This window comes from Gaeumannomyces tritici, assembly GCF_000145635.1.
Source record: "Gaeumannomyces tritici R3-111a-1 unplaced genomic scaffold supercont2.2, whole genome shotgun sequence".
In the NCBI taxonomy this organism is placed as follows: domain Eukaryota; kingdom Fungi; phylum Ascomycota; class Sordariomycetes; order Magnaporthales; family Magnaporthaceae; genus Gaeumannomyces; species Gaeumannomyces tritici.
The window spans coordinates 5,852,677-5,874,305 of NW_008804546.1; the positions used below are offsets into that span (position 1 = coordinate 5,852,677).

Here is a 21,629-nt window from a genome sequence, read left to right on the forward strand (position 1 = left end):
CTCAGTGTCTCGCCACTAATTTCCAAAGTATAAACTGTCTTTGTTTTCCGCCCTATCGCGGCGGGATGAAACAAGGTATCCAGCTGCTCGGGTCCCAAGATCTCACGTTCGCCGCTCGCCCCCCATGTCGTCCAACTCGACCGACGCCTTGGCATACCGCCGGGGCGAAGACCGGGCCAGCTACGGCGTTCCAATCACCATTGTCTGCCCGGCCATTGCACTTATCCTTGTCGCCCTGCGCATTTACTCGCGAGCTTTTCTAGTCAGGAAAGTCTTCTGGGAAGACTACATTGTCGTTGCGGCTATGGTACGCGGCGGGATCCTTAGCTGCTTCCTTTGATCCCGAGCCCCCCAATCCTAACCAAAGCTTGAATCCATGCTTGTTTCGACATCTATAGGCTTCGTCCATCTCTATTTCGGTCCTCATTGTGATTGGTAAGCCGTAAAACGTGTTTCGGACCGCTGAGTTCGCTATATGGTTGGCTTTTATGCTAATATTCCTAGCGTTCTCCAACGGTAACGGAAGACATTTCGAAACAGTCAGCGCCGCCGAATTTATCCGGCTCCGCAAGGTACATTTTGGAAATCAACTTTTTCCGGGTAATGTCCACGACGCAGCAACTAATGACAGCTTATATCTCGCGGCAGATTTCTCCGGGTATTTACATCGCCTACGCCGCAGCGCACGTATTCGCCAAATTGTCGATTGTATTACAATATACCCGAATCAGCGTCATGGATCTTGAAAAGCGTCTTTGTTATGCTCTTTCAGCAATTTTATGCTGTGGATTTCTTGCTTCTTTTGTCCTTGCTTTTGTTACGTGCATACCTTTTTACGCCGTATGGACACCCGACGTTCCGGGAGCCGTTTGCCTCAACACTACCGCTACATTCACGGCAATCCAGATATACCTTATCATTATGGACTTTGCCATTCTCATCGGCCCTTTTTTTATTCTTCGGCACTTAACTATCCCTTGGCCACAACGAATATTTTTGGGCTTTATTATGTCTCTTGGAGCAACGTAAGTTACGTTTTTTTCTTTTTTTTTTCTTTTTTTTTTTTCTTCTTCTTCTCGTATATCTCGGATAACCGAAGCGGGTAGCTAACGCATCTTCTCGCTTATCGTTTTTTTAGAGCGTGTATCGTATCTGTTTTACGTTTGCAGGTGATTTATCGGTCGACAACCTCAGCAGATAAAACGTGGGATGCTGTCCCCAGCGGCTTATACGCCATCATCGAGATAAACGTTGGTATTGCCTGCTCATGCGTCGTTACTCTAAGACCACTATTTGGTCGATGGAGGTGGCTTTCCAGCGGAGGAAAAGCAAAGCCGCCACAAGCCATAACTCCTGCGCGGAAGCCTCCGCGCCCAATGGACCCTTTTTCGGTGGGCACCGATAGTACCCAAGTCCTCACTGTGTCCGACGATGTGGAGCTTGGCTCCATTAGGGCAGGTAGTAGATCTGGGGAAGATGGAGAGGCAGCTCCTCCGCCGGCGGCGCAGTGTCGAGCGCAAACCCCCGCTGCCGGTCAGATGATGGGCAGCATCACCAGCAAACATCTGTGACAGAAGGTTCCGATCACACGGACCCAAGTCACCCGAGGTCCTCCCTCACGCCGTCTTTGGCATCCTTTCCAATTTCCACTCGCCCGAGACGCGGATAATCGACATCGGGGGACTGGGAACTCGGCGGTGTGCTAGTGTGAGGGGTGGTTGGGCTAATAGGTCAAAGCCGGCCACCGATGGCCCCGCTTGGGAGGAAGAGGAGGGGGAAATACAGCCGTCGGGCGCAAATGATGGCGGCTCGTCGGATTCGGAAAGGACGATGCTGCGTCGACTTATGTCTCTGGATCCAGGGGTTAGCGATCGTCCTAATCATGGCATCATAATCTGTCATCAGCTCGGTCAGATGCCTTCGGGCGGCAGGTGTCCGCATAAACCCGCTTAGCTCTCGCTGCGCCTCCCGCTCGTTCATTCTATGGACCTACCTGGACACGCTCTAGTACCCACTCCACTCATTGCTCGTTACTGCTCTCTTATGCTTGACACGAGACATTCATTATATGATAATGCTACATATTTGCAGGAATTCGAAACAACCTCTCCTAGGCATCTGCACATACACAAAGGTCGTTCATGCGCTGCAGTTGCGAGCACCCAGAAAAGCTGCACACCGGCGCCATTCCACAACCAACCACTGTCTTCGGTCGCTTGCCCGTCTCCCCTCAGGCCGGTCCTCGCGGGGAGGCTCCTGGGGATTGCCGGCCTGGGGGGACATTGGTGCAACAGGGCCGGTCCCGTATTGCCTATGCTCTGCCTGGCTGCTGCCTTCCACCACGCGCTGTCCCCGTGCCCGGCCGGAACCCGTGATGGAGGCAGCGGCCCCTCCGCCTGAACGAGCCGACCGGTCGGGCGGAGTCGTCGTCGTCCCGGGAACCCTGGGCGGGCCGATTAGGAACGCATCCGAGTGGGCAGCGTTGGAAGCCCCACCAACGGCCGGGCAGGATAGGGGAAGCGCGCTGTTGTCTCTGCTAGCCGACGCGGGAATATAACCCTGCCCTGCGCGTTCTGAACATCGGTCATGTCGACGGCGGATGCCCTGAGATCCAAGCATTTGGCCAGGCAGGTGACAATCTTGGCGAGTATCAGCGAGAAGTCTTTGAGCCTGGCCCAGACGTCTCCCTTCTTGATGCCGTTGGCCCGACTTAGGGTCACGACGTCGCCGTGCCGGAAGAAGTCGTACAGTAGGCGTTCTACGGCACCCCATCCGTGTCGTCCGGGTAGGCGCGGATGAAGCGACGGAAGATTCCTCGAGGAAGACGCCCGTACGCCCCGTCGAGCGCAGATCTTGAGCCGACCCGAAAGAGTCGGTAAGCCGGTGGGGCTGTACGCAGTTCATATTGGCTGTAGCAGTGCTGTTAAAGGATGTGGCTGAAGGCTAGCGATTCCGGAAGAGCTTTAGTGTGAACTGAAATAATTCTGCTGCCCACTGGGCCGCCACAAAAATGCGCATCTAACAACCGCGGAGTTCGCTGGTGGCGTCCGCTACGTGGCAAAACGCCTCCGTTGGCACCCCCTCAAATGCATCGCCAACCCCTTTTCGTGGCAAGTCGGTAGCAAAGCTTTCAGCGCATAAAAAAAGCGATTCCGTTCGCCCTTCTGTGCAGGATTGGCCTTAAAAGATAGACTCAATTCATTCAATCCCATTTCTCATGCTTCCTAGCTGCCCCTGACTACGTGATAGTCTCCGAGCTGTTCCACACCTCCGTTTTCCCGAACCAACCTCACGACTCGAGGTATTTACTTTTGGAACATCCTGTTATCCTTTCCGCCTTCCGGCATCTTTATTCACACCCCCGATGTCACGTCTCTTCTTCGAGGGGTTTTGGCCGCCTTATCTCCGTTACGTGGAGTCGCATTGGCGAGCTCTTGGAGAAAGGGAGCGGATGAATGAAATGCTTCGGAAGCAGCTCGAAGAATTTAAAACTCGACCGGAGACTACAAATCTCATCGAAGAGGCAGTTTTGGAATACACTGCCAAGCTACACGGAAGCATCATCTCAGCACTTCTTCAGCTTGCTTACATTGCGCTTGCAGTAAGACTCTGCGATGCGTTCATCGCCGCCCAGACCGTCATATGGTGTATCCTGGCCGCTATGGCGGCCGAGCACTTGTATGCGACGACGGTCCAGCAGCGGAAGCCCAGCCACTCCGTTAGAGGGCTGGCTGCCATGGTACTGGTATACGTGGCGCCACTGGTGTCTGACCGACTTTCCACCCTTATCAGCTGCTGGGCCTGGATTCAGAGTCTCTACGTTACGTTTGCCGACCATCTCCAGAATGACATCTCGGACCACGACCAGGTCAGAGTATTCCTCGTCGGAGCGTGCCTCAGCGGCTACTTCTCTCTCCTAATGCGCTTCTTGAGTGAATGCCACTCGTTTCGCGGGTTCATCGCGGTGGCGGCGGGCACATTTGTCGCAGTCAACCTCCCACACATTGCATTTCGAATTTGGGAACATCTTCCCCACTCAGATCAATATGACCTATATTACGCCACACAATTGCTCCTTTTCCGGCTGAACGCCGTCATCCGATTTGTGGCCGAGTCGAGACTAGGAAGGAGAGCCCCCGTTCACAACCCTTGCGCGAGGGTACGATCCCAAAACGCCTACTACAAGTACGCTTCTCTAGCTAGAAATCAAATCCGAGTCCTCAGACTGCTCCCCGGCCCGCCCTCGGAGCCCATCCGATGCCAACTTGACACGGTTTCGCTGGAGGGCGATGTCGCTTATCAAGCCGTGTCGTATGTATGGGGAAGCGACCAGTTAAGCCAGTTCGTTATTGTGGAGCGGGGCAACAACAACAACAACAACAACAACAAGGGCGCGCGTCTGGACGTGACGGCGAGCGCGCACGCCGTGCTAAAGAAGCTGCGGTCGCGGTGGCAAGAGCGGGTGCTATGGATCGATGGGCTCTGCATCAACCAGAAGGACGAGGACGAGAAATCATCGCAGGTTCAGATGATGGGCAGGGTGTACGCCGGGGCATGGCGCGTCGTCGCGTACCTCGGCCCCTCCGAGACGGCTCCCCTCGTACAGTCACACCTGGCGCGGATCCGGTACTTGCGGCAAGGCCGCGGCATGTCGATTCGGCAGATACGAGATGCCATGCTCGACTCTGCACCGGGCTGGTTGGCGCTTCGCCATTTTTTCAGCAACCCATGGTTTACCCGCGTCTGGATAGCCCAGGAAGTCGTGTTGTCAGCGGAGCTACACCTCATCTACGGCGACATCTGCATGGACTGGGGAGCCATCAGCCAGTCAATAGAGGTCCTCGTGCACCTCATCATCAGACCGTTCCTTCTGCAGGATAACGACTCGGATTCTAGCCCCGGAAGAAGCGCCATCAGGGAGGGCCTCGACGGCGCCTGCGCCATGCTCGAGCTACACGGCGATTTTAAGAGCCGCCCAAGTGAGATGACCCTGGGCGCCGTCCTAGGGTGCGCTCTTTGCTTCAACTGCGGAGACAAGAGGGACAAGATCTACGGTCTGCTCTCGCTCGTCAAGGATCCGAAAGTGACGCCCAACTACCGTACAGACTACCAGGAGGTGTACTGCAGCACCATGCGCCAGATAATCTGGGCCGACGGCGCCATCAAGGCACTCCACTACGCCGGCAACGGCAGCCGCAAACCCGTAGCAGGCTTGCCGTCCTGGGTATCGGATTGGCAATACAGCTCACTTAGCGGGTTGTACAACCGCGAATACACTGCAGGAACTGACCGCCCCTCCACCGTCCTTGTCGACCCAGACAGACCGCTTTGTGTTTCCGTCAAGGGATGGCGACGAGACCGTGTTAAGCTACTCAGCGATGCTCTGGAGATGGGCGACGAGGCATCAATATCAAAGGGCAGCCACATTCTGAGGGCGTGGCACCGTGCCGCGGAGACCATGGCCATGGAAAACGCCATCTGCTACCCCGAGGGCAAGCGCCTGGAGGTTTACATTCGCACAGCCATAGCGGACCGTTTTACAACGCTGACGACCGCCAAATGTATGGAGATGTATGAAAGCTTGCATCAGTACTTGTTCGGACTCGGCTTTGCCCCAGAGTTGCGCGAAATTCTAGACCTGTGCGGCACCAGCGGCCAACTTTGGGAGCTGTGCAAGCCTACCATGGAACGGTGCACCCAAGTTGCCATGGCTGCGGTGGAGTTCTTGGGCCTTAGCAAGCATCTTTTTCGCAACAGGTTTTGCGTCACCGAGCATGGCCGAACAGCGATAGTGCCACCTAGAGCTCGAGAAGGCGACATCATCTCCGTACTTGGCGGAGCTGGCATGCCTTTTCTCTTGAGGCCTCAGGGAGAAGCATTCGAGCTTATCGGCTGTTGCTACGTATATGGCCTTATGGAGCGTGGGGCGGTTGACGGCCCAGGGGAGTATTTTGTCATTGTATAATTAGCATCTAGTACAACTGCAAGCATCACCACCCCCAGTTTCAAGACACGACGTACTAGCCAAGTGACCGCAACTTCACACGCCCAGCCAAAGCATAAAAAGGAAACACCCGCTTCCCAAAATGTCTCCCAAGGACGTTATCACCCGGCGGTCCATCTTGGCACGGGACCAACTAGTCTTTTAACAAGGGTGGCTGTCCCCCGACTACAACACGCGCTTCTCCCTCTCGAACTTTTCGCCCGCTAAAAAAGCCGAGCTTCGCGTTATGAGCAGCCGCGCCCACGACAACCGCCGGTCGTTCGACTCGGCCGCTACGGCATCGATACTAGGAGGCATGCCCGTGGTCCAGGCCTTGCACCACCTGCCCGTGCCGAGCCGTAGCCATTCGACGGCGAACCGCTAGGCGGGCGGGCGGAAGGGGACGGAAGAAAAGGAAACGTGTGTAAAGCAAGGGAATGTGTATAATGGGCGAGCCAAGTTATAATTAAACGGCGAATGCTTTCTTGTCTTTCGAACAGAAATACTGGGGCCATTCTTTATCGTGTGTATTTTAACTTTGCTCGGGGATAAGCACCTTTGGTACCAGTAACTAAACCAGTAGCCGTAAGCAGATGGCTGCGTGGGAGGGTGCCAAGTAGACCCAACAAGATAAGTATTGGCATTTCCAGCCCTACATAAAATGGAATGCTTAAACACGTGCTTAGTGGTGGCCAAAGTGGAGGGAATAAATTTGTATTTTTATTACTCGGGGGTTGTACGTTGTGGACCCCCTCTAGAGAGGGGGCGTGAAAACTCTGATTTCGGTGAAAACCCTGGGTTGTTACGACCAACCAAACTACAGTGACAGGCCTGAAGGAACAGCGGTGGCAGGGCGACAGGAGCTGCCCCTCCTGTCAGGAGATCACGTGACCTCCGACGGTGATAGGCGTGGTTTGTCGGGGTTAGACATATCAGGGATATCAACCAGGTGATATGAGCGATCAGTGTAATCGCAACATATCAAACCGGACAAACATATCACAGCGAACGAGGTGGGAAAAGCACAAAGAGCTTAGGGTATAAAAAAGGAAGATTTTTTACTGTCCTAAATAGTTTTTAACAAATGCACCGCTATTAATCAATTTTTAATTAGCTTCCAATCCGGCCCTTCACCACCTGGCCAGCCAAGCGACGGCCTCATACTGTGACAGAAATATCTCTAGTGCCTTGTAATTTTGTCAGCCGCGCCGCAATTGGCTTCAGATATCTGGTAGATCTAGCGGACGAGTGCGAGCAATCCTCCCACTCGAACCCACCCCCGGCTCCTCCACGATTCGCCCGGCGTGCACACCCATCCGACAAGATGCCCTCGGTCAAGAACCCTAACAAGCCGCCCAAGAACCGAATAGCGGCCCGGCCCGTCAAGGAGCGCAAGACCCAGCAGAAGAAGTCCGCGGAGGGCAAGCTCTCGCGCGTTGAGAAGTCGACGGCAAGGCGCGAGGCCCGGCCAGGCCTGCTGCCAACCGGCGGAGTGGGCGCGCCTATCAACGCCAAGTAGCAGCGCAAGCTCGACAGGAAGATGAACCACGCGCTGAAGCGCCAGATGGAGGCCGACGGGGAGGTGGAGATGAAGGGTATGATCCTCCGATCTGTCGCTCTTGCCTTTTCTCGTGCTGATTGCTCGCCAACGTGAGAGCAGACGTCCGGGAGAAGAAGTCTTCCGCCAGCAAGACCAAGGAGGCCAGTGATCCAAAAGCCTCTGATGACATGGAGCTCGATATCTCATGAAGAGCGGGAACACGAGCACATGGAGGGGTTTGGCCCGAGACGGATAGGACGCGAAAAGGCTCCTCTCCCCGGCGGTTGTGCGAAGGAAAAAACTCTGGACCGGGTCCTGTTTTGAGGGGCACCCGTGGACTCCACAAACGCTGTCCAGTTCGGCATAGGAGAATGAGCTAGCATCATTGGCCAAGCGCGTATGGCCTTCCCGTTCACGGACTCTTCCCGCATCCACCGCCAACTCTTCTTTGGCATCCCCTGGGCGCGAAAAGCCCAGGCCTGTTCTGCTGGTGTACACCCTGATCTGGTAACTAGAAGCCGATACCTAGGGACCCACCTAGGTACTTATAGGGCTCTAGCCAGGCCAGGAAGCATGCCACGGGGACCCCTCCTGGTGGTATCTGCACCTAACCAGAAATATTCAATCCAATTTATTCTCAGGCGCATTCCGACCGGCTCCATTTCTGGCTGTCCTTGCACTCGGCCCCCCAAGTTTTGTCAGCCGTGCATGCTGACTGGGTGCCCTTTCCTTCCATCTCGAGGACGGCCGGACTAACAGCTCAGTTCCTGAGCCAGGCCCACCGAATCCACGCAGTCACGAGGTTGGCCACCTGTGTATGCACACCGATCGGTTGGCATCGCAGGTGAATCCGCGGCTCCCGATCCTCTGTCTCCTCTGTTTTCTATTAACACACCACCAAAGGCATCCATGGCCGCTGTGCAGTCACACAACCGGGAGCTCGGGCTGACCTCAGGCGGCAGCTCTTTGGGAGATGCTCCAGGTCATATCGGTTAAGGGCCGGTACGCGCGAGAAATGCAGATTTAAATGAACAGCCATCCAGACAAAGGCAATATCGAGCCTGAATCCATCATCATATGACAATCCGGTATGGTGTCCCGGTGTACCAGCCCAGGCATCAGCTGTTCAACTGGCCCCTCCATCCCAGTCCCGTCACCAAGGATGCGGTTCCATCCTGGCTCGTTCTGGCGACCCTACGCTCGAGCAATTTTATCCACCTTCAATTTGGTACTCCTTTATCGACATCCACCTTCCCCCCCTTGACCGCCTGCATCCCTTCACCGGCAATCCATGGCAACCCTGACCTACCAATACCGTCCGATCAAGGGCGACACCCAGAAAGGAATATTGCGCATCTACCCCGCCACAGCTAATGCGCCCCTGGTGGGGGAGCTGGTCCACGGCAACTTCGACGACCAGCCGACATACGACGCCCTGTCGTACACATGGGGCAATCTAGACATGTGCGAAAGAATCGTACTGCACGAGGGGCGCGAGCAACTAGAGCTTCCGATCACGGCGAATCTCAACGCTGCCCTGAAGAGGATGCGCGCGCGCTTCCCGCAGGAGTCGACCTTGATTTGGGCTGACGGCATGTGCGTCAACCAGGCCGATCTTCAGGAGAGGGGCCAGCAGGTCCAGTTGATGGGGCGGATCTACACGCAGTGCCAGCAAGGGCTGATATACCTCGGTGAGGAGGCGGACGGGAGCGAGCTCATCCCCGACTTTCTCCCCGCGCTCGTCGCGCCCGATGATGCTGGGGGATTGGCGGGCGCCGAGGATCTGCCACCGTCGTCGAATCCTGGCTGCAGGGCCTTGACTATGCTGTACAGGCGCCCCTGGTTTCGGCGGATCTGGTTCATACAGGAGTCCGCTTTGCCCGCCGACGTTCGCATCATCTGCGGTGGCTGGAAGATGTCCTGCTCGATGGTGACTCCTTATCAACCTGGGAGTGCTTGCATATACATCTCGCAAGGGACGCAAGCAGTGGGGCTCACGCCTGGGCAAGCGAGGTGGCACTGTTTCCGCATCTGGTGCTCCGTTCTTTCTCTCCCGAGGCAACGGACGCGCGCGATCGATTCTTTGCCTCGGCCCTCGCTCAGGTAAGCTACCGATGTTTGACAACGCCCAGGACATGCTTGCCTCGCCGAGCGGAACAAGGCAAAGTCAGGTTTCAGCAGCATCCAGTTCACCGAGGCAGAGATCACTTACATCCCGCTCGAGGACTGCACCGCTGGCGCCATTATCTCCAACTGCGTCGTTAACCTGGTGCCCGAGGCCGAGAAGCAGCCGGCTTTTGATGAGATGGCCCGCCTTCTCAAGCCCGGCGGGCGCGTTGCCATATCGAACGTTTTGGCACGGAAGCCGCTGCCCGAGAACCTCAGGCAGAGCGTAGCTGCCTATGTCAGCTATGTTGTCGGGCTAGCCTGGTCGAGCAGTACAAACCATATCTCGATAAGGCAGGGTTTACTGGTATGATACGCTCGACTGTACCCCTTGCACTCCCGCAGACTTGGACGTTAAGGGGCTTTGTGGTTGCGCCCAGTAATTCCGGCACTGATAAGCAGCCGTAGGTATTCTGATCCAGGACGCCGGGGCCGATCTCAACGTCTACCTCAATACGATGCCAGACGGCACCGCGAGGATCAGGAACGACAATACTCCTGCTGGGAATTGCTGTGCACCTGCCGCCACCTCGGGTCACCTCTGTGCTGCCAAAACTAACCGAAGCTATTAGGCACCCACTCAAACGGTGCGGTACGGGATCGACCACCGAAGCATCCGCAGCATCGTCCCAGCCGACAGGCGGCGTGAACACGAGAATATCCGATAGAGTTCGGCGGGCATCGCTATCAGTTGCGTTTGGTGCCGTCGGGATATGGAATGCCGATAGGTTTGCCACGGATTCCAGGGTTCCATATCATCAGGAGATCGGAAGGGATAACGCCCAGCAATAAGCTCTCGGGAAGCTAGCAGGTGGCACAGCGAGGAGAAGACTTGCTGCAGGACGAGGCCGTGCGGAACAACGTCGTGCACCTCCTATTTAATCGAGGCCGTTCTTGTCTTCGATCCTTTTCCGACGAACAGTTCAGCTGGCGTCAATAAGGAATTAGTTTCGTGTTTTGGTATGTGCCTTGCCCTTTTCTTCCATGTCATATCATCCCGTACCATGCCATCAGAGCCATGAGCTTTCCCCGCCTCTTTCCATAATGCCTACCAGATTGAATACAAACTTATCCCTACACCTAAAACTGTACGTTGTTTTGGTAAATTACCTTTACCACTTCGACTCCCGTATATGTTCCTCCGTAGCGAAGAGCTAACACTGAATGTGCAGTTAGGAGTTCGACAGAATTTATTGTTGATGTACCTGCGTCAGGCATCTCTTTCAACGGTGAGTTGTTCCCGCCGTTGAAGCTGCTATGGAGTACCAGCTGACAGGCGCTTCGTTGAAGTTTCTAGCTTGGTTGCCTTTTTTCCCGGGTTGCTTCAGCTGTTCCCGCTCGGCATCGAGCTCCCGGTCTGGAGCCAGATCTACCAGAAGTCGCCGTTCAGACGACAGACAACGAGTTCAAGTCTAAAGAAGGGGTAGTGAAAGGGACGGGCTCCCATAGCCATCCCTATTTCTACTTAGTAGTGGTACAAACAAGAGAAACTTGGAATAACACACGAAACAAAAAAGAGACGGGAAATACAATAGGACGTACTCCTCCCCAGACTGCTGCCCTGACGCGTAATGATGGTATCCCTCTCGAGCCCCACATTCGTCCGTCCGCGGGGCGGCGTCAAGTCAGCCAGGGTAGGGAAACGCGAGGGGTTCGGAAAGTCGTGCACTTTCGAGAAATGGGCTGCTATCAAAATCTGTCAACTGATACACCTTCTACATGTCGGCAAAGCCAGGCAGGGACTTGCCCAAAGCCTGTCGCAGACTTGGGTGTGCCTTGAGCGCCTCCTGGACCAGCTCGTTCAGCCGCTTCTTTCCTCGCTGAATTTGCTTCGCCCGTGTCATCACAACGAACATGGATGACCTCTCCGCGAGGCTCATCTCCTCTACCTCCCTCGGCGGGTGGGCCAGGTTCTGCCAATCGAGAAACACGTCGAGATGGTTTAGCTCCGCGAACCGTTGGTACACCCACGCGTCAAACTCCTCGGCATCCATCTCGTTAACGCACTCGCCGGCATGCACCGTAAGTGGCACTAGTGGCACCGCCTTTAGCACCGCGCGCGCCGCGTCGAGCACTCGCCCGATGCCATTGTAGCAGACGGCGTACTTGACGAACGTGTAGACCATCTCGCGGTTCGGGACGTTGGGCTCGTTTTGCAGCAGGCGCCAGTACTCGTCGAGGTGGCGCAGGCCCTTGTGGTAGTCGCGTGCGCTCGCGTCCTCCCACGGCACCGCCATGAAGTACAGGTCGTGGTGCAGCTCCGCCAGGCGCTTCCATCCGCTCGAGCTCGTCGAGGAGGGCGCCTCGCGCTCTAGTAGGTCGTCGAGGGCGCCCTCCACACCGCCGGGCCGGCCGGCCAACATGCGCACTTGGGCGACGAGATACGACATATCGGCGCGGGCTTGTTCGCCGCCCAGAACGTTGTTGTCGCCGTTGCGCAACAATTGCTGGAGGAACTGCAACGGCGAGGTTTCGGGAGTTGGGTCATCGCTAGCTTGACTTGTAGCGGCGGCATCCAAGCCTGCTAACCCGCCGGGGAAATCGGCGAAGTTCGCGGCGGCGCTCTCGTTGAGGATGCGGTGGGCGATCTTGCCAAAGCGAGCGACGGAGCCCTGGTTGGCTTCGATGACGGGCGCGATGCTCTCCTTGACCGGGGTGCGGTCGAGGAGCCCGGCCGCGATCACGCCAGCGATGCCGTCTTCCCGGAAGCTGGGGTTGTCGAGAAGCTGTCGGGCGGCCTGCATCCTCCCCAGCGCGAGCCGTTGTGGCGGCATGTCTCTCGACATACAGTCCAAGGCGTTTGTTGTCCATTCCCTGAGGTTGCGCCACTGGATTCGGCGAATGGCGGCGTAGAAATCGTGGTCTTCACCGACGTCCTCCTCAAGGTTCCTCTGGAAGTACTCCATACCATCCATGTTGCCTCTTCTCCGGTTCACAATGCACGCTTCGGCGTAGCGCAGTTGGAAGACGTCGAAGTCTTGTGTGGCTGTCAGGGGCGCGCGGGATGGGATCAGGGCGCGATACCGTTCCAGCACTTCCAGCGCCCGCCCAACGATATCTGAAGCCTTGTCTAGATGTTCCTCGTGCGTGTAGCATTCCCACGAGTAGTCCATGATCATCCCAAGCTCGTACGACGTGGGGACCTTCCCTGCTCTGGCGTCCACGACTTTAAAGAGGCGCTCCAGGTGGCGCCGGACCAACGGGAGGAGCGCCTCCGCGCGCCGCGCCGTGGTGAAGAAGGAGGTATTTGAATGTAGGTGCGCGTAATCAAATAAAGAGCAGCCCATTCGCTTTACTTCGTCTTGAAAATCGGGCCCATCCAGCGCGAAGGCCATCGCCATGGCTTTGATGTTTTCCGCGTAGTCGTCGTGCTGTTCAAAGTCGTCCCACGTGACGCTGGAAATCCGCTGCGTCTGGTCTTGGACGCTGGTTTTTGGGAGCCAAAGCAAAAATTGCCGGACGAACGCCGACTTCATCTTGCCCCAAGACTCTGGCGGCGCCTGAGCTCGAGCACGTAGAGTCAACATGGGATGTACGTGATAGCAGCGGATCACCGTTCCCACGTTGGTCTTAATTGTGGCCTCTTCCGCTAGCCCAGCCGCTTCGAACCGCCGGAAGATGGTCCCCCAGTGCCTGTTGATGTCATGTTGTTGCTGAAACTGTTCGACGCAGGTACGGAAATCGTCGGTGAGCCAGGCGGCGTAGGACCCCTCCTGGAACATTTTCATAAACTCGAGGTACAAAAACCAGAAGTAATACTGTGGATTCCTCGGAGCGATTGTCCAGAAAGGAGCAACCTGGAAGGGAAATACCAACTCGTTGCGCGCCGAAAAAATCTCCAGCTCACCACAAATGCACGCAATAGTGTGAGCGAAGCGGCTGGTTTCCTCTTGTCCATCGCGTTGCTGAATCTCACAGACTCCAAAGAGCAGCTTGTCATACAGAGCCTTCATGTCGTGGCCCAGGCGCCGTAGCACCGGGCCCACCTCTTTGAGCACGGCGGGGTTTCCCTCAAGGAGGATGACAGCGCGCCGAATCAAATCGATGTTCTGGCGGTGATGCAGGGCCTTCGGGACATCGGCGGTCTTGCCATAGGCAAGCTGCTCGAATAGCTGGGCTCCCGCGAGAACGCTGAGCCCGGAAATTTGGTAGCGAACGCAGCGGCACTTGTCGTCGATGAAGGGGTCGTTGCCGTGTCGGGAGACCAGAACGATTTTCGACTTGCCCCCTGAAGCCTTCAGCACAAACTCGCGAAGCTTGCTCAGCCCGTCGTGCTCGAATTCGATTGCTTCCAGCTCGCTAGCGTTTCTCGAAAGCGACTCCAGGCTGTCCAGAACGAGAAGGCAAGCCTCGCCTCGCAGTTTGTCGAGAATGTGCTGCTCAGATCGATAGCCCAACGGCATTCGTAACTGTGTTGCGATCAGATCCAGAATTCCGTGGAAACAAACACGCCCTGCCCTCACTCCCTCTCCGAGGTGGGATCTAACGAAGTCGACAGTCGCTGATTGCTCGATCCATCCCGAGCGCTCCCACCATTTCGCGCAGTACCGCATCAGCGCCGTCTTTCCGCAACCTCCCTGTCCGTAAAGCAGCATCAGCCCCCTGGCAGATAGTGCACTCTCTAGGTGCAAGATATCTGCATCCCTCCCAACGATCTCATGGTCGACGTCGCCCTTATAGCGTTTGCAGAGTCGGTCATTTGGCTGGAGGGACGCGAAGTTCCAGAGGAGCGTCGCGAAATTCCAGAGGATCGCCGCGAAATTCCAGAGCATCACGTTTGATACGCGGTTGGGCGAGCCTCCGCACGCGGCTTTTGCGAAGTCGTCGGTGGCAACATCTTTCCGTGTGCGTCTGTAGAGGACCGGGACGATGTAGTCCATCAGCCGAACCGAATACATATGAAGGGCTCGTCGCTGTGGATTCTGAAGCAAAGCCAGCCGAGACAGCCGGGCCGCCTCCTTCACTGGCCGGCGGTTAAGCAATAAGGAGGTGTAGAAAACGTCGGTAAAAATCTCCACAGCCTCGTCGACGACCTTAAAGGACATGGCAACGACGGAGTCCATATGGTGAGCGAGCAAAATCGCAGCCAAATTTCCGCCACACTCTTCACGACGGCTGTTGGCCGACTCGCACGCGTTCATGACGATCGTGCGGACTCCCGACTTTGACAGGACCTTCGCAACCTGCTCCCCCGACACCCAGTCCTTCTTGGATTCCAGGGGCATGTCTGGGTTCGGCTCGCCACAGAAGCAGAGCGCGGCGGCCCTAATTCCTCATTGCAAGTTAGTCAGTTTGGCTGAACACCTTGTTCTCTATGGTCACATTCACGAATGGAGTTTTCCCCTCGAGCCACGTACCTTGCGACCCCTCTCCTTGCTTTACGGACCGCGCCGTGCATGTCCAAGTGGACCAGGTCGTACCGTCTCGCCGAATCTTCGCTCAAGCGGGCTTGAAAGGCTGCCCATGTCGGAGGCCGAAGCACCTCCAAGACAACCTTCAGATCCGGACTTGCCTTGGACACTCGGTCGGCGATGTCCACCAGACAACGGGAAACGAGCTGATACTCGACGTCGGCGGCGCCTCCGGGTCGGGACACCACGAGAAGTATGTTGAAGTGCTTCCGTGCCCGTGGCTCGACCTCTGCGCCGGTTCGGACTTGTGGAAACGCGGACGCAGCTGCCGGAACCGTGTCCGCCGCGCTTGTTGTAGTCCTGCAGACGCCAACGCTTTGGAACTTGTGGTTCTCAGGCCACACGGTAACATCCTCCACCACTTCCCAGTGCAGGCGCTGCAGGCTAGACACGACATGGCCAGGCCCGCCGGCCCCTCCATCAGGGGTGCCAACCTCGATCTCAAGATGTCCCTCGACAGGAAGTAGGCCGCTGGACGAGACTTGCAGAGCCAGGGCCTGCCCGTACTCGCGGATCAGACGGCCTGCGGAGTCGGCTTTAGTGGCTTCGAAAGGCTCCCTGACGTGCTTCTCAAGGCACCACTTGATCAAATCTTCGTCGCTTGCGGGATTGCCTCTGCCGAGGAGAGGGTCGGCGATCTGGACCGTCCGCCTCCCATTGCTCGAGGCGAACTCGGTGGTCCAGTTGAATGGGTTTGCCGGTATTCCGTCAGCGGGTTGCTCAATCGGTCGTGTCCCCAAACCGGAGATGCGGAGGGTGAAAGCCATCCCTCTCGTTGATCAAGGCGTGTAGTCGCGAATCTGGCCAAACGCCAACTTAGAAACCCGCTCACGCATACATTTATGCTTTTGAGCAGCCAAAAACAGAGATTAGGCAAATCCCTTTCTTGAGTTCCGAACAGGTCACGCTTGCGCGCACTCCAGGCAGGCCCAGTCCGAGAGCCCTTTCGACCCGCGTCCCAAGCTGAGCCCCGGAACCGCTTTATCTTTCGCGCCTCAAGGATGCCTCGGAGATGACAAGAGGCAACCGGGCTAGGCAAAAGTGGCATGGGCGAAAGCCCCCGGACGCCGCATTCTTTCGGTTTTCGGCGTGCCCCAGCGGAACACTGATAATTCTTGAGGCGGCATTGGAGTGCTCCATAGCTGCGCCGCCGGAAAGGCGTTTTTCCTAGGTGCCCCGTTACAAGGTCACCACGCCCGGACCTCACGCCTGATGATTTCAGCCGCTGGTAGGCCCGTCAGCCACAGCGCCAAAAGTTTCCCTTGGTCGATAACTATGCAAGGTCATCGCCCCAGACCTCATGTCGTATGATTTCAGCCGCTGGAACATGCCGTCGGTCTTCGGCATATGGAAGGCCGTCACCGACAATTTTCGAAGCGGTGAAGAAATACCTCTGTTCGCATTGGCGCAGGATATCAAGGTCCTTCCTCGTCACAGGTCGCCGCCCTCTGAATTGACGGATGAAGCGTTGAGTCGATGTGCTATTTTATAGGCGCATCAAGTTTTCACAAGCCAGCGTTCCCGTCTCCTCTGACAACACACACACACACACACACACACACGGAGATCCATGCAAATGAGACAATTTGCTGCGGAAAGATGACGCCACAACCCCGGGAATTGAAGTTTTTCCTCCTCAAGAGGCGTCTGCCAGCATCTGAGAGCGCAACCGTCCTCGGCCAGATCGTCAAAGACTTCCTCAACCCCACGTCCGACTACACGCCGCTCTCCCCGGAAGAGGCACTCACGCCCGGCGTCTGGAGCAGCTTCTTGCTTGAAGAGCAAACCGACCACAACGCGCACATCACCGCCGCCTCCTCGAAGGACCACTCGTTCTGGACAAGGGTCACGGCCGTGGTGTCCGTCACCGCTCACAACGCCCAGGACAGCTCGTCGGAGATCACGTCTCCGAGCATCGCCGTCCGAGGGCTGAAGCGAGAGTCGGCATACCTCGCGGCGCTCAAGGGCGTGCCTGAGGTCCGCAGGGAGATCCTCCGTCTTTGCCCCGTCGGGGGCAAGGCCTATCTTGTCGTGGGCACGATGAGCTTCCAGACCGCCACGGTCAAGCGCGAGGGGAGCCGGGCGGCCGGGGCTGGCGTGTCGGCTACCGTGCCTGTTGGGGAGTTGGCGACCGCTGCCGCGGGGGCACCGTGTGTCGAGCTGGGCGCTGAACGATCATCATCCGCGGCGTGGACAACTGACTACGAGGTAAATGGCGCGGAGGGCAACAAATCTAATGGCGGGCAGGAAGTATTTGCTGTGGCCTGCAAAGAGATCTCGCGCAGTTTGCTCGGGCTGGGAACGGATATTAAGCTGAGGACCAAGCAGCCAGAGTACAGAGGCGGGGTACATTTTGGGAGTGACGACTCGAGTGAGTCGGATGAAGAAGAGGACGAGGATGAAGAACTTCCATCTCCGGCCGATCAGCGGAATGTGGACTCCTGTTTATTTGCGTTTAGCTAGCCGATGTGAGGGCCTTGGAAGGTTCGCTCGAGATGGTAGTCTCAGGTGCTCAGACCAGATGGGTGGCGCAAGCCGGGTGGGGCATGCACTAAGTCACCCCGCAAATTTTTGACCAATCACAATCCGTATAAGGCTTCGCCTCCATCTGAGACTAGCCTCAAACCCCACCAAAGGCCCACCCCAACCGTCCGCCCTTTTCTTCGTTTGAGTCTGGGCCTCTGAGACTGCATTCAACCACTGTCCCACACAAGCCGAATCGAACCAAAAAAGGTCGAGTCCAAAAAAACCCGGCATGCACGCACGCGGTTGAATATCACGAGAAGGGCGCACTGCTTCATTCAGCCTTTTGGTGAGGCTGCGTAACGAGGACGACCATGGAGAGTTTTTACAATGAGTACTGTAAGGCTTACAAGCTTAGCGTGAGCTTTGGGGTTCCACGTCTCCGCCGTAATCCACCACGCTTAAGTAGTCCAGGCGCGTCTACCTGGCCCGTGGTGGTGCTCCGTTCGAGGTCCTTCATCCTGGCCAGCGCGCGGCCGACGTCGTCGAGGTCGTAGATGGAGATGGCCCTCACGGCCGGCTGGCTGTTAGTCCCGGCGGCCACCTGGGCCCAAACCTCCTCTTCGACGCGGAGCGCTTCGGAGGCGTGCTGCCGCGCCTTCGATGAGGGCGTCGAGGCAAAGCGTCCTGGCCGAGGGCAGCTTCCCGGGCGACGTCGACATTGCGGCTCGAGCCGCTGCCTCGTCATGTAGATAGGCGTACAAGCATGGCAGATCACCTTGTTTCACCAGATATCGGGCTTGTACCTCGCGGCCCTCCTCGAGACCCGACCACTTCCGGTTCTGACCCCATCGCTAGCACGTGAGGCCGTCCTCGTCGGGGGCGGGCGCGGCCGGCCTTGAAGCTTTCGCTTTTGCCGTTTTCGATACCCTCTGCGGATGGGCAGCGCCGAGGGGCGGGGCTTTTCCAGCGCTCCCTAAGGGCCCCGACCGCCTTGCGGATGTTGGCGAGACGCTGCTGCTGGCTTGGGGAGCGGTTGCCGTCTGGTTGGCATCGTCTAGCTAGGAAGCGACAGGGTCCCGGAGAGCGGAAGGGCGAGGACTAGCTAGCTCAGGCGCCAAACGCTTGCTCCGCCGAGGACGGGGGTCGGGCTTCGAGACCCTGATGTCGCCAAGCACCGCCGGTGATTTCTTCGGCTGCGCACTCTTCGGCCTAGTCTCGGGCCGTGCCCGGACAACCGGATCCTCCGGTGGGGAGCCGTCGCCGTGGCCGTTATCCCTTCCAGTTGGTGGGGGTGGTTACCCCTGACGCAGCGCCGCGGCGGCCTCTAGGCGTCTTTGCTCGATCCACCGCAGGAGCACCTTGTGCCTTTTGATGCTTTGCTTGTCTAACATGATCTAACGCTCGTGGACGGCTGCGCGCTGCGGCTCCTTCGCCAAACAGCCTTTGACCACGAGCCAGTTTTCCCTCCCGCTTCCTGTGTTCCCGGAAATGGTAGTCTTGAAATTCGAACATGTTTTCTAGGAGAGTCCGTTCTTTGACGTCACGACGGAGCCGCACATCGCAGTCCGCAAAGTCGAACTCTCTCCGACATTGATGCACGTTTCTTTCGAGTGGCAGGAGGCCGGGCTCGGCGTACGGCCTGCTCTTCACGAAACCGCTCCCAGTCGCCCATCTGGCAGGTGAGAACAGGATCCGGCTCAGGCGGGATATCTGGGCGCTTCATCCCCCGGGATGCTCCTCTCCCAGCACCCTCGAGCTCGTCTCACCTTTCCTCGGAAAGTTTTTCCTTTCCGACCCACTGTTAGTGGATGTTAAGGAGCCCGGCAATTTTTGGGTGTTGGGGACACCAAATATGCCAGGCAAACCACCTAGGTTCTAACAGGCCATTCGGCTCTGTTTTACCTGCATCGACCCGGTTCCTTTTAACAACGACACCAACGATGCAACTAGGCTAGAGGTGCAGAAAAGGCTAGCAAAGGCTTGGGAAACCTGTCGCCAGCCGCGGAAACGCTTGCACCCTCGCAGCTCAGGGCGCGCGCGTGGGAGCGCGCACCAATCCTCGACCACCGGTTGCTCCAACCTCCTCGCACCAACCCGATCACCCTTCGGCTTCCGCCGTCCTACGACGACGAAAAGCATAAGAAGACTGCTGGCCAGAAAGCAGTAAGACCTCCGGGACGACCAAAGCCGGCATTAGCCGCCGCAGTCCCTCCGCCACGCTCGCGACTTTTCCTCGGTCGTCCAGCACCAGGTGCCAGAACCGCTCGGCGTGCTCGACGGCCGCCAGCGTGGCCGCGTCCGTCTGCGCCCCGCCCAGGGTCAGGCCGTCGCGCAGCGCGTCCTTGCAGTTGGACGGCGTGCGCGCGTAGATCTTGACGCGCACCGACCCGTCCGCCGGGTCGACGTTGTCGATGGCCAGCATCTCGACCGGCATCCGTCGACCGGGCCCTTGCGCCGCCCGGGCCGCCAGGTAGTCGCGCACGCGGCGCGCCGCCGGCCACAGAGCCTCGCCGCCGGGCTCGAGGTGCCGGATAGGTCGTAGGCCAGGTCCTCGGTCGGCCGGCCCGTGGCCAGGTGCTTGGTGGTGGGGAAGTGGTACGACTTGAGCGCGCGCCGGCCGCCGTGCAGGTCGAAGGCGAGGTAGACCTGCGGCATGCGCGCGAGGTGCGGCGGCAGCGCCCGCCGCGCCGTGCGGGCCTTGGCGCCCGGCACGTGCCAGGCGTCCCAGGCCTGCTCGAACCAGCGCGTGTCGGCGTCGGGGCCCGCGGCCTGCCGGAGGAGTGGCAAGAAGGCCGGCATTTGCGCGCCCGTGAACGGGTTCTCGTCCGTGCCCGCGCCGTCCCAGAGCGGCTCCTAGGCGTAGCGGACGGCGCTGCGGCCGGCCTGGAAGTTCCACGACGGCTCGAAGGGCCCGCCGTCCAGGGTCAGCATCGGCCGCGCGCGCGCGCCTTGGACGTGGGCGGGCCGAATGTAGGCACCACCAGGTTGCGGAACACCCTAAGGTGATCTGACATCTGGTCGGCCGTGTACTCGCCCGACTGGAATAGGTTATATAATGCAGAGCAGCAAGGTACTTGGTAGGGTGATGATCGATCTAGCTGTTGATACTTGTGGATGGATGGAGATTGCGAATAACGCACATCATTAACCACTCACTGTCCGTCGTTTATATAGACATGATCTCGGCCGCGTCGGCGAGGTATAACCACTAGGGCCTCATAGAATCTCAAGACACTCCAACTAAGCCAGATCGAGACGATTCTAAAATACCTCGGGTCCGCCGGATCCGCGTCCATTCGGGTCCCCCATGGATCAACTCGCACTTCCCCTCTCAAGTCAATGGCTGGAACAATCGTTTACACCTGGAGCTTAGAGTTCGTGAGGGGAAGCCCGCTGAAGCTTGGATCAACATGAGTTTTCCATATGGTCTCCGCATCTTGCTGGCAACCCCATCCTTGCCAAGAATATGCCAAACATCGACTTGGTCACTAGGGTCCAGAGAACCGTATCCGGGAACAGTCCATGTCGAGTCGGGAGCGACTGTACTCCAGCTGTAGCCTTAAGACGCCATCTGTCGGTTTGAAAGATGGCAAGCGCTTGTGGAGCTATAATCAGTATGTCCAGCCATAAATACCGCCATCCCGTTTCCCAGCGGTCGGACGACGGCCATTCTACTTCCTCCTCTCGTCCAGTCGCGCCTGAAACCACGAGCAAACCAAGGAACTAGCCAATACAAATCAACTCCGGACGTTCTAAACGACATGAACGGTGTCGTGAGCCGGGGTTGCCGAGGCGTCTGCCGACCGCGAATTGATATCTGTAAAAGTTCGCCAGTTTAGACGGGCATGGCTGTCATTCTGGGAAGAGGTCCCACATGACTCTAGTATGGGCTCATTCTCCATTCCATCGAGACGTTTCGATACTCCGTCCAGAAGTTGACAGCAGCGTCCGTTACTCGATCTCCTAAAATAACACCAGCAGGTCAGTGGTTTCTCGGCGGTTGCATTCCCGCTCAAACTGCTCGGCCAGACAACCACGGGGCTGGACGGACTGAGCTATCGTC

At 57.5% G+C, this 21,629-nt stretch overlaps 9 protein-coding genes across 9 annotated transcripts; 5 read left to right on the forward strand and 4 right to left on the reverse strand.

Moving 5' to 3' along the window:
- The first annotated feature begins 72 nt into the window (after positions 1 to 72).
- GGTG_04531 (hypothetical protein) lies at positions 73 to 1,653 on the forward strand. The gene is made up of 5 exons (XM_009222328.1): positions 73 to 307; positions 399 to 435; positions 505 to 572; positions 649 to 732; positions 1,170 to 1,653. Exons 1-5 carry the CDS (start codon positions 125 to 127, stop codon positions 1,569 to 1,571), a joined length of 774 nt encoding a protein of 257 aa, XP_009220592.1. The 5' UTR covers positions 73 to 124; the 3' UTR covers positions 1,572 to 1,653.
- Positions 1,654 to 2,042: 389 nt separating this feature from the next.
- GGTG_04532 (hypothetical protein) lies at positions 2,043 to 2,910 on the reverse strand. Its single transcript, XM_009222329.1, has one exon. It carries the CDS (start codon positions 2,902 to 2,904, stop codon positions 2,140 to 2,142), a length of 765 nt encoding a protein of 254 aa, XP_009220593.1. The 5' UTR covers positions 2,905 to 2,910; the 3' UTR covers positions 2,043 to 2,139.
- Positions 2,911 to 3,661: 751 nt separating this feature from the next.
- On the forward strand, positions 3,662 to 6,368 carry GGTG_04533 (hypothetical protein; the record flags this gene model as incomplete). Its single annotated transcript, XM_009222330.1, has 2 exons — positions 3,662 to 5,561; positions 6,154 to 6,368. The coding sequence occupies 2 exons, from the start codon at positions 3,662 to 3,664 to the stop codon at positions 6,366 to 6,368; spliced, it is 2,115 nt and encodes a 704-aa protein (XP_009220594.1).
- A 939-nt stretch (positions 6,369 to 7,307) lies between these two features.
- On the forward strand, positions 7,308 to 7,732 carry GGTG_04534 (hypothetical protein; the record flags this gene model as incomplete). The annotated part of the gene is made up of 3 exons (XM_009222331.1): positions 7,308 to 7,475; positions 7,506 to 7,578; positions 7,644 to 7,732. 3 exons carry the CDS (start codon positions 7,308 to 7,310, stop codon positions 7,730 to 7,732), a joined length of 330 nt encoding a protein of 109 aa, XP_009220595.1.
- A 1,082-nt stretch (positions 7,733 to 8,814) lies between these two features.
- GGTG_04535 (hypothetical protein) lies at positions 8,815 to 10,357 on the forward strand (the record flags this gene model as incomplete). Its single annotated transcript, XM_009222332.1, has 3 exons — positions 8,815 to 9,453; positions 9,676 to 9,915; positions 10,262 to 10,357. 3 exons carry the CDS (start codon positions 8,815 to 8,817, stop codon positions 10,355 to 10,357), a joined length of 975 nt encoding a protein of 324 aa, XP_009220596.1.
- A 510-nt stretch (positions 10,358 to 10,867) lies between these two features.
- Positions 10,868 to 15,951, reverse strand: GGTG_04536 (hypothetical protein). The gene is made up of 2 exons (XM_009222333.1): positions 15,047 to 15,951; positions 10,868 to 14,954 (listed from the first exon to the last, which is right to left on the reverse strand). The coding sequence occupies exons 1-2, from the start codon at positions 15,865 to 15,867 to the stop codon at positions 11,405 to 11,407; spliced, it is 4,371 nt and encodes a 1,456-aa protein (XP_009220597.1). The 5' UTR covers positions 15,868 to 15,951; the 3' UTR covers positions 10,868 to 11,404.
- A 748-nt stretch (positions 15,952 to 16,699) lies between these two features.
- Positions 16,700 to 17,412, forward strand: GGTG_04537 (hypothetical protein; the record flags this gene model as incomplete). The annotated part of the gene is made up of 2 exons (XM_009222334.1): positions 16,700 to 17,250; positions 17,373 to 17,412. 2 exons carry the CDS (start codon positions 16,700 to 16,702, stop codon positions 17,410 to 17,412), a joined length of 591 nt encoding a protein of 196 aa, XP_009220598.1.
- A 473-nt stretch (positions 17,413 to 17,885) lies between these two features.
- GGTG_04538 (hypothetical protein) lies at positions 17,886 to 18,401 on the reverse strand. The gene has a single exon (XM_009222335.1). It carries the CDS (start codon positions 18,309 to 18,311, stop codon positions 17,970 to 17,972), a length of 342 nt encoding a protein of 113 aa, XP_009220599.1. The 5' UTR covers positions 18,312 to 18,401; the 3' UTR covers positions 17,886 to 17,969.
- A 1,263-nt stretch (positions 18,402 to 19,664) lies between these two features.
- Positions 19,665 to 20,580, reverse strand: GGTG_04539 (tryptophan dimethylallyltransferase 2; the record flags this gene model as incomplete). The annotated part of the gene is made up of 3 exons (XM_009222336.1): positions 19,665 to 20,014; positions 20,068 to 20,419; positions 20,545 to 20,580. The coding sequence occupies 3 exons, from the start codon at positions 20,578 to 20,580 to the stop codon at positions 19,665 to 19,667; spliced, it is 738 nt and encodes a 245-aa protein (XP_009220600.1).
- Positions 20,581 to 21,629: the final 1,049 nt, after the last annotated feature.